Genomic DNA, 11,792 nt, shown 5'->3' on the forward strand with positions numbered 1-11,792 from the left:
CACTTTTGTTTAATTTATCGATTTTATCTTTGGTTTTACTGAATAATGATTTGATGGTATTTTTGGTCTTAAATGACATTTTGAGGTTATCAACTTGGTGTGATAATACATTTGATATTTTATCTGAAATTGGTCCTAAATAAGAAATAGATCTGTAAATGTGGTTTGTATTATTGTTTGTACTTGAGTTAAAGGCTTGGTTTATTCTTATTTTAAGTAATTTATTTTTAATAATGTTGTCTATTAAAGAAGGGGAATAACCATTGTTAACTGCTAGCTGTTTTAGTATGGAAACTTCTTTATTGTAGTTGTCATTGGACAAAGGGATGTTTAATAGTCTATGTATGTAACAATGAAAAGCTGACATTTTGTGTTGATATGGATGGTTGGATGAATTTGGGATGATGTGGTCGGTTTGTGTGGGTTTTCTAAATATTGAGAATTCAAGTTTAGACGGGGTCTTTTGAATAGTAAGGTCTAGAAAATTGATACTGTTGTTATTTTCAATCTCTAGAGTGAATTTGATGGCTGGGTGTAGATTATTAATCAAAGATAGTATGTGGTTGGGTGTGTTGGTAGGACCTTCTATGAACGCTAAAATGTCATCCACATATCTGTGCCAAAGTATAATTTCGGGACGAGTGTGTACAAACTTTGTTTCTAGAGAGTCTAGAAAAAGATCAGCTAGCAAAGGGGAGAGTGGATTTCCCATGGCTAACCCTTCTGGTTGTCTGTATAGTTTGTTGTTAAAAATGAAGAAGTCTTGGGATAGGCAAAATTGTAACAAAGATGTGATGTGGAAGATTTTTTGAGGATCTATGTTGTTTGATGTTAATAGGTCGTTAATAATAGGTATCGTTTCTTGTCTTGGGACATTTGTGAAAAGGTTCGTTACATCAAATGAAACCATTGTGAAGTTGGATGGTAAAGGGGTAGCTAAAAGTTTTGAGACCAATTCTTGGGTGTTTTTAACTGTGTACTTGGGTGAATAGTTGATAAGATTGTTCAACAAGTTATTTACGAACTGGGCTAGGAGTGATAAAGGTGTACCAACAAAGCTAACAACAGGTCTAATTGGAAAATTTTATTTGTGGATTTTTGGAAGTCCATATAGGCGTGGTACTACAGGGTTGTTGAGAATAAATGACTTGGGTTTTACTTTAAGTTGTTCAAAAAGGTCTGAGTGATTTGATATAATGGTTTTTAGGTCATTATTTAGTTTGTTCATTGGACTTCTGCTAAGTGTCAAAAATGTGTTGTCTGATAGAAAGTTTTCAACTTTGTCCACATAATCTCTATTATACATTATTATAAGGCAGTTACCTTTGTCTGCTTTTGTTATTGTAAGATCATGTGTTTTTATTTTATTTGTAATTGACTTAATGACTTTCATTTGTGAATGGTAGGTTGAATTTAATTTTTTGTTGTTATTGAATTTATGATATTGTTGGTTTAATTGTAAAAGACATGATGTTTTTATGTTATTTTTGATTGATGTTGCAATGTCTAAACTGTTTATAATGCTGTCTATCTCTACACTCAGCAGTTCAATGTTGTTTATATCTGGTTTAGGTTGTACACTGAATTTTAGGCCCTTGCTCAGAAAATCAAGTTCATTATTATTAAAATTGCAATTTGTTAAATTTTTGACTCTACTATGAAAATTATGAGAAGAAAATTGACTCACCTGATTTTTGTTGTGGTTGTTAAAATTATTAGAATGTTTGTTACCTGAACGTTCAGATTTCAAAAGATTAAGTTTCTTGTTGACTCTATCATATTTGACCTGTTTGATTGATATTAGTTCTTCATGGTGTTCTTGAAGTATCTGCTGAAAAACTAGAAAAGGAGTAACCCCTACAATTCTGTCGTACAAGATTTTAAGTTCAATATCCAAGAAGTTGATTTTAGCATAATGTATACAAATTTCTTTCTTGAGTAGTTTTCTTTCTATTTCCGTTTTTAGTTTAATTGGAATATTCTTAGATGTTTTAACTGATGCAAACTTCGGTGTAAGGTGAAAATTAAGACATTGGTGGATAAACCAGATGTCTATGTAACGTAGTTCCCTCTTCGTAGACAGTCTAAGGTACGAAATTATCAATTTTATGCAAGAAAAAAATGTATAACCACATTGGTCATTTTATTTTAATCAATGGTTTTTATCATATAAAAAGCGAAAACAATTTTGTCGGACAAAAATATTGGGCCATGTGACGCGTCGGACACGCTAAATATGTCAAATTTATGAAAATAATACATTTATTACCATATGGCTAATCTTAACACAATCTACCATAAAACATTTTTACAATAATGTGGTAACCTTGTCGGACAATTTTCACTGGGCATATGCGCAGTCGGATGCGCCGAGGATGTCAATTTCCTTCATTTTTTTTTCTTTAGTGCCACAGATGTCATTTTTATTTTGTACTGTTTTTACATGAGTAATGCATATTGGATCACTTGTCGGACAAAATTATAGGTCCAAAATTTTCAAAAATTTTCCCTCTTGTCGGAATTTTTTTTTTGAAAATTTGAGAAAAGAAACTACACAACGATGTTCGTCATTGTTCAAGGAGTATGTACACAAATTTTCAGATCAAAATTTTTCCAAAATTTTCCCTCTTGTCGGAAAAATTTTGAAAAATTTTGGGTATAACTATACGTCACGCTCTTTTAAATGTTGTACTTAGTGTGTGTACCAATTTTCAGCTAAATCGATTCAAAAGTAACCGAGAAAAACTGTTTTAAAATTTTTTTTTTACAACGTCTCTTAAGGTAGTCGATAATCTAAAAGAATTAAGTTTTTTGTTCGTTTGCCCCAACATTCTTTCAGACAATTACATTTTTTGTTTAAGAATATAATTACTTGTAACCTACTACTTTTGTCGGAAAAATGGTTGTGAAGATAAAGGATGCACGAACTCAGCATAGTTTAAAAGTATAGTTTACTAATAAAAATTAAATTTTTTGTCCGGCTGTCGATTTGCCCCAATATTTTTGTCGGAAAAATGGTTGTAAATAAAAAGATTCTAGGAAATTGACATCTTCGGCGCATCCGACTGCGCATAAGCCCCGTGAAAATTGTCCGACAAGGTTACCACATTATTGTAAAAATGTTTTATGGTAGATTCTGCTAAAATTAGACATGTGGAAATAAATTTATTATTTTCATAAATTTGACATATTTAGCGTGTCCGACGCGTCATATGGCCCAATATTTTTGTCCGACAAAATTGTTTTCGCTGTTTATATGATATAAACCATTGAATAAAATAAAATTCCTAATGTGGTTATACATTTTTTTCTTGCATAAAATTGACAACTTCGTTACAGCTTGACAGACAAAAGCTCCATCACCATAATCCGCCAAGCTCCAAATTTGTCCGACTCCACCCAAATAACAAGTACAAAAAGTTTTGACGGTGTGGTCGCTAATAATTTTTTATGTGGGCCCGAAGACTATTTCGTAGACGCGCAGTCAAAATGGAATAGTCGAATGTACCTACCTAGTACTAGTACATAGGGTACAGAGGGTGTTATGTACGCTTATAATGTACACAAAAATCCAGATGCAAATAGTGCAATATACATGATGTCGGGAGCCAATAGGTATTCACACCGTCAGAACAACTTACCCGAATCTAATCTACGATGAACTACGTATTTCCAGTATTACTAAAAAAACCAACAAAAATTGTTAATACGGATAATTTTTGAGAAGCTCTGACTCCGCTGAATGTCGCAATAATTGTGGTAATAATAAAAGAAAATCTTCCTTTGAAATAATTTTAATCAAAAGAAAAGCCGCTTTACTTTATATTTACATGTTAACTTAAATATAATACATAATCTATTCCGTCAACGCTTATTTCGCAAAATTACCCCGCGACACGTGTACAAACGCCTTTGAAAATGCCCGACAAGTCCCAAGCAATTTGACCTTTAGAGAGTCCACAACCTATTTCGAAATCATTGTCGATATGTCTTCAAAGTAATCAAAAGATTGTCGCCCGTCCATTGAAGCGTTGGACGGACAGACGGGCGGGCGGCAATCTATAAATCGCGCCTAGTTGCCAATGTAATTTTTCATTAATCGTTTTAAAGCCTATTTTATGTTAAAACAAAGTAAAGGGCCCGCTCTTTGGCGCTCGGCTCCCCCAACATGCCGGCGCCCGTGTGCACCGCACACCCTGCACAATAGGTAAAGCCGCCTCTGACTGTCAGTGGAGTTAGGCAAACCACATTACACAGATGTATTGACAGCTGTTAGAATTTGTATAAGTTTAAAAAAGGAATTCACAGTGGGGGTGACTGAGGTGTAGAAATGTCTTGAATAATCTAGGAGTATGTATCGGTAAGAAAGTACAAGCTCAAACTTAGGCGACCAATTCTTAAAGACCATGCAGGCCGCCCGGATCTCTAAGGGTCTAAAAAGCATAACCGTTGTAAGATGATGATAGTAGGGCTGGGGGGTATGGAGTCTCTGTGAGGGAATTAATGAGAGAAGAACATGAACGGGACCCAGAAAAAAAATTCGACTTTTGATTTGGTTTTGCTATAGATGAGTGTTATATGTATGTTGGTATTGACAGAATGAGTAGGGAGGGTGAGGATAGTCATATGTTGAAATAAGATGGTATGTTGTATGTAGATGAGAATTTATTTAATGAGGATGTCTGTGGATGATGTTATCAGTAATTTATATATATATATATATATATATATATATAAATATATATATATATATATATAAATATATATATATATATATATATATATATATATATATATATATATATATATATATATATATATATATATATATACAGTGGAACCTCGATAACTCGGATTAATCGGGACCGCGGCCGATCCGGGTTATCGAAAATCCGGGTTAGCCGGAGAATATAGTAAAAATTAATAAATAACCTCCATTACAATTACAAAAACATGAAACACATATGCACAGTACACATCTAAATTACGTATAGTTGTATAGAGTGTAGAGTTTTGTTCATTTCTTGGTAAAAAACTCAGTCATACTGTAGAGATGTACCGACACCATAATATGGTAGGTCTGGATCCTGCGTACAAAAAAAAATTGATAAATAGCAAGCTGAAAATTTGTTATTAGCTTAAGGGTGTCTAGTCGGACAAACATTAATATATGGGAACACTGGAACAGGGGAAGTTTTAACTGTGGAACAGGTTAAAAATTTGGAACGGTCAGACCACGAAAACGGCACATGTATTTTTTCCGACAGAACAGACTTAAACTCTCCGAACAGAGATTAAACTCTCATGCAAAAATCAGACTGCTATTTATCACCAAATTGGCGTTTTAATGAGTGGAACATGTAGAATATGTCAAATGACAGGAATTATGACAGGTGATAAATAGCAGTCTGATTTTTGCATGAGAGTTTAATCTCTGTTCGGAGAGTTTAAGTCTGTTCTGTCGGATAAAACAAATGTGCCATTTTCGTGTTCTGACCGTTCCAAATTTTTGACCTGTTCCACAATTAAAACTGCCCCTGTTCCAGTGTTCTCATATATTAAAGTTTATCCGACTAGACACCCTTAAGCTATTAATAAATTTTTAGCTTGCTATTAATCAACTTTTTTTTCATACGCGGGATCCAGACCTATGGTAGCATAATATCATATTATGATGCTGAAATAAATTTATTTTAAAGATTCGTCTTTATCAATCCTACCTAATGTTTCTAGTTTCTTTTCCATTGTCACTGCAACATTTTTACGTTTTGTTACCATTACGTAGACAAAGCAAACACAATCTGAAGCACGATTACATTACAGAACGGAAGTGATTAATAGGCTGTACTACACACAATACAAGAATTTTTAAATAGTCACGTCTTTTTTAAACAATGCTAAGACAGTTTGACATAAATAAAGAAAAAGGAATACAGACAGGTGTCTGTTCTTTCCGATAAGCTGAGACGGTCGCTCTGGCTGCCGCCGTGTGCATGAATCATTTTTACTATTGTACTTATGTGTTCAAATTACACAAATACACATTATCTCTGAAATATTATTTGGCCTACATACATTTTTATTTGATAAAATTGTTAAATTGTTTATTTGTTAAATTTTTGTCTGATGAAAATCGGTCCGGGTTAGCCGGACTTCCGGGTTATCGGGGGCCGACTTATCGGGGTTCCACTGTACATATATATATATATATATATATATATATATATATATATATATATATATATATATATATATATATATATATCATAAACGAGTACGACCGTCAATTCCAATATAACAAAGGAGCACTCGTAAGTGTAGGGTTTTATCGGTCAAGCGGGTGAAAAAAGAGACAAAGAATTCGGCTACTTCATCTATTTATTGAAGACGTTTCGTCTACTGCTCAGTAGACATCATCAGTTCATCTACAAAAAGAGTGTTATAAGAAACAACATCCAAAAGAGAGGTAAAAAAGCACTAGCGTTACCTTAAAAAGACATGTAGCAAAAGATAAGATGTACATAGTAAAAAAACCTTATCCATGAACCAACGTAATGTAAAAGTATATAACATTTAAGTGTATAGTTAATATTTAAAAAAACTTTAGTACAGCCAAAGACAAGACCATGTGGTAACAGTCACATATAAAAAACAAGTGAAAAAAGCCGGCTTGCTTTTTTAAAGTCAAGAATGAACCAAGAAAAAACCAGATTCACACTTCCAAAAAAATTAGTAGTATTTAAGCATACTTCATTTTAACTTTAGGTAACATCATTAAATGACTTAAATGCTAATATGCAATTTTGAAAATTTAAAGTTAAATAGTTACCAACAGGTCATCTGAGCCCAACGGACACACAAAAGAAAATGGAGTTTGAATTATATATATATATATATATATATATATATATATATATATATATATATATATATATACAGGGTGATTGATTAGTGTGAGGAAGCTCAGTAGATCTGTTATAGTAAAAATTACAAAAAAAAAGTTATTGACAAAAATTATAGGCAGCTTTAAACTCCACATTTTAAAATTAGTTACAATCTTACAGGGTGTTCCATAAGATGGTGGCAGACCAAACTTATGTTTTTTTAAATGGAACACCCTGTATTTTATTTTAAATTTGAATTCTGCTTCACTTCCACATCACAACAATGTAAAGTTTTATTATGTTATACCGGGTACTTAAAAAGTTATAGCCAATATTACCTGAAAATCGTATCAAGTTTAACTCCCTGTATAATTAAAAAGGAGTATAGGAACATTGATCTATTGCAACCATAGTTTTTTAATAATTGTTAAAAATTATAAAAAATATTCGTTTTCATAATATTCGTTAAATCAAATACAGGGCAATTCAAAATGCAAGTACATTATTTTCTTGGTAATTTTAAATATAACACCCTGTATTTTATATCACTATCGAAAAGTACTAATATCGTACTTCAAATTTTATGAAGTACTCCCTATACCTAAAGTTATCAGTTTTCTAGATATTTTTATTTTTCCATCAAAGTATTAATTTGGTAGATATTTTAACGTTTACCAATAATTATTGTGAGTTGGCCATGATTGATTTGTCAGAAACTGACAGTTTGACATTATTTTTTATTAATTCAGTAACGAAATAACGACACAGAAAAGAAAACAATTTATTTTAAATAAAATTTATAAAAAATAACCGACGCAAAATTAAAAAAAATAACACAAAAAAATAAAAAAACAACAGTAATTTTAACTTATCTTACTTAAGTAAGGTGTTCAAAATGACCTCCCAAAACATCTATGCATACTTGAAAGCGGTCATTGAAAGAGTTGCTTACATTACTAAGCATTTGTAAAGAAATATTTTGAAATACTTTTTTTTGAGATACTTTTCATATCATCTCTTGTTGTTGCAGGTATTTTATATACTTCGTTCTTAACGTAACCCCCAAAAAATGAGTCCATTTTATTGAACTCTGGTGACCTTGAGGGCCACCTTACTGGTCCATCCCTTCCGATCCATCTTTCACCAAACTGATCATTAAGTTCACCACGTACTAATTCGTTGTGGTGCGCAGGAGCACCGTCATGTAGAAACCACATTTGTTCACGTATATTAAGTGGAACCTCTTCTAATAATATCGGTAACTGATTTACGATAAAATCTAAATAAATCTCACCATTTATATTATCTTCAAAAAAATATGGTCCTACTACATGGTTACCGACGATACCTCCCCACACATTTAGAGACCATCTTGTTTGACTATGTGTTACTATGTGGTATGGATTACTTGTTGAATAGTAGTGAAAGTTATGCCTATTAACAGAACCGTTTCGATGGAATGTAGCTTCATCACCAAATAGGACATAATCAAAAAAATCTCTCTGCTCATTAATTTTTTCTAAAGCCCATTCACAAAATACTATTCGTTTCTGAAAATCATCATTATTTAATTCTTGGTGCTTTTGAATATGATAAGGGTGCATCTTGTTTTTAGATAGAATGTTTTGAACAGAGTAGTAACTAAGTTCTTGTTCATTGGAAATGTGTGGGTTTTCTGTAACTGCCATCAACACACTCATTTCGTTTTCCTCTGTCACACTAGTTTTTGTTCGCTCATGTTTTTCATAATCCACTGAACCAGTGCGGTTAAATCGATCTTTCAATTTTTCAAATGTATCTTGTCTAGGTTGCCGCCTATCTGGAAACCGTTCTTGATAAATTCTAGCTGATAGTAATGAATTTTTATTGCATTCCCCCAAAATCCAGATCATATCTACCATTTCATCAGTAGTAAAATTCATTATTGTTAATTTAAATTGAATTAATTACTGAATTACTAAATAATGATTGTTGCTAGTTTACGGTGTACCGCAATACTGAATTAATAAACAATAATGTCAAACTGTCAGTTTCTGACAAATCAATCATGGCCAACTCACAATAATTATGGGTTAACGTTAAAATATCTACCAAATTAATACTTTGATGGAAAAATAAAAATATCTAGAAAACTGATAACTTTAGGTATAGGGAGTACTTCATAAAATTTGAAGTACGATATTAGTGCTTTTCGATAGTGATATAAAATACAGGGTGTTATTTAAAAGCTATTTGACGGAGTATATTTAATTCCTTATTGTAATTGGTTTGTGATAAGGGGATGGTTTCAAGGCGGTGTACGTAACTGTGAAAGGCGGCAAGTTTATGTGACATTGGGTGGTTAGAGGACTTTCTTAACGATACATACTCCTAGATTATTTAAAACATTTCTACACCTCAGTCACCCCCATTGTGAGTTCCTTTTTTAAACTTATACAAATTCTAACAGCTGTCAATACATCTGTGTAATGTAGTTTGCCTAACTCCACTGACAGTATACGTAAAAATAATCTCTTAACTACAAAATCTAGTTTACCGAATTTTAAATGATAATTCTCACAATGGAGTGTGTTGTTACATCATTTCTAATTTTAACAATCTGTACACCAAAGTCTTTAAATATGACAGGCTAATTTTTCAACTTCCTGTGGAACTGTCATTTCTGCCCTGTCAACGTTCGGAGGTCTAGATCCAACTCATTGTCACTTTCACTTGCCACCTGACTTCCACCATGTAATCAAGTCACACTACAGCTCAGATGTTACCTAGGGCATAATGGTAAAATATTTCTAACATCCATGTTTTAATTGGCATCTTTAACCGATGTTTCCTTAACGGACCACGTATATAGGGCTTTGACCCACATATTTTTGTAAAATTATATCTTGGTAGTTAGCATGTAAACTTCACGTGAGTACAGTTCACCAAGAATAGCTGAAAGTCTGAAAATAACCACGCCCATGATGCGCATTCGTCATCCGACGGATCTCGCACTGAGCGTTCACTTAATATCTACCGTTTGTAACGTGAACAAGTCGGTACAGTCTGCGAAACATTTTTTGTAAGTACGAACCGCAAAGGAGAATCAATTTAAAATTTGCAAATTTTGTTTAAATCGAATCTGAAGGGAAAAGTTTTAAATAATCAGACACGGGAAGTGATAGCAAACGTGATTCATTTTATGATAAATGAAGCGAAAAACAATGAACCGTGTAGAGATTTGAAAAAAGTGCAGGAACGTGTGGTATTGGCAACAGGTGGTTTAAGCAGCGTTCAAAAAATTGCTCGGGAAATGCAATTAATTGAAGATGGCGAATATTCCTCATTTGCAACTCCAAACAAAAAGAGAAAAAAAAGCGCTTCAAAAACGTGCTTGGACGATTTTGATATAGGGCGTCTTCGACGTTATATAATGGATTTTTGTATAACACAAAAACAAGTCCCAACTGTGAAACGCATACACAGAACATTTGCAGAGGAGTACAACTACTCAGGTTCCATAGAAAGCCTTCGAACAGTAATTAGAAAGATGGGATTTCGTTGGCGAAAAACCAGAGCTAATAGAAAATTATTAATGGAAAAGCCCAATATTCAACATCTTAGACTGAATTTCTTACGTAGTATGAAACGTTACAGGAACGCAAATCGCCCAATTATATACATGGATGAAACATACGTCCATTCATCTCATACCTACCAAAAGAGCTGGTCTGATAGTTCAAACAAGGGCATACAAAAACCAGTATCTAAAGGACAGATGCTTGTGATAGTGCATGCTGGAGGTGAAAGTGGTTTTGTTAAAAACGCTTATCTGCGCTACAAACCTACTATAAAAACAGGAGATTATCATGATACAACGAACTACGACAATTACAAAAAGTGGCTTCAGGATAAACTGATACCAAATTTGCCCCCGAACAGCGTTTTAGTGATTGATAATGCACCGTATCACAACGTACAAACTGAGAAATGTCCAACTATGTCTTCCAGGAAAGCAGAAATGCAGCAGTGGCTGACAACGCGAAATATTTCCTTTACAGATGACATGTTGAAATTTGAATTATATGACATTATAAAATTACACAAACCTCTGTTTAAAACCTATGAAATTGACAAAATACTCGAGGATAAAGGACATTCAGTTTTACGGTTACCCAAGATATTATCCAGATTTCAATCCTATAGAGTTAGTATGGGCTTCTATGAAGCAATATGTCGCTGAAAAAATGTCAGTTTTGATTTTAAATTAGTCAAAAATTTTGTGTGGCCTGAATAAAACCATGACGACAAATGCTATGGAAATGGATACGAGAAAGGTTATAAATATCTCTTTTAACAAAAGGTACTGGTACAAAGACACCATATTTATGCTTCACCGGGACCGAACATCTAATTTCTATTTAGTATTGCAATAGACGATTTTATTACTACTTTATTACCCTACTGCTTACGCCCTTTTTCTCCGAAACCTTTGGGTCAATATAATGGTAATATAAAGTATAAATAGTCAATATAAAAATATAATTTTTGGTTATAATGCCATAATTTATAGCAACACAAGCGGTTTTTGTTGGATCTATTTTATTACATCTCACTTTGTAAAAAAATACTACAAATATACTGAAGAAAAGTAATGACAGTAATAATAATTGTGTACGGGACCTATTAGAAACTATTCAAACTTTACGTTTCTATAACTATTTGTTTCTCCGATTGTACCTATATTTTAAAGTTCACCCGCGCGTACAGGCTATCTTTTTCCTTCCGAGTGCGTTCTCACTTCATTGTTCGCGCAGGCAGTTAGAATTTCAGACTTTCAGCTATTCTTGGTGAACTGTATACCCGACAGCTTTTTAACCCTAGTCAAAATTTCAATCTTTGCATTATTTTATCAGGTTATATTCATTT

At 33.0% G+C, this 11,792-nt stretch overlaps 1 protein-coding gene across 1 annotated transcript; it reads left to right on the plus strand.

Annotated features, from left to right (window-relative positions):
• The first annotated feature begins 10,296 nt into the window (after positions 1-10,296).
• LOC126893091 (uncharacterized) lies at positions 10,297-11,106 on the plus strand. Its single transcript, XM_050663036.1, has one exon. It carries the CDS (start codon positions 10,297-10,299, stop codon positions 11,104-11,106), a length of 810 nt encoding a protein of 269 aa, XP_050518993.1.
• Positions 11,107-11,792: the final 686 nt, after the last annotated feature.

This window comes from Diabrotica virgifera, chromosome 10, assembly GCF_917563875.1.
Source record: "Diabrotica virgifera virgifera chromosome 10, PGI_DIABVI_V3a".
In the NCBI taxonomy this organism is placed as follows: domain Eukaryota; kingdom Metazoa; phylum Arthropoda; class Insecta; order Coleoptera; family Chrysomelidae; genus Diabrotica; species Diabrotica virgifera.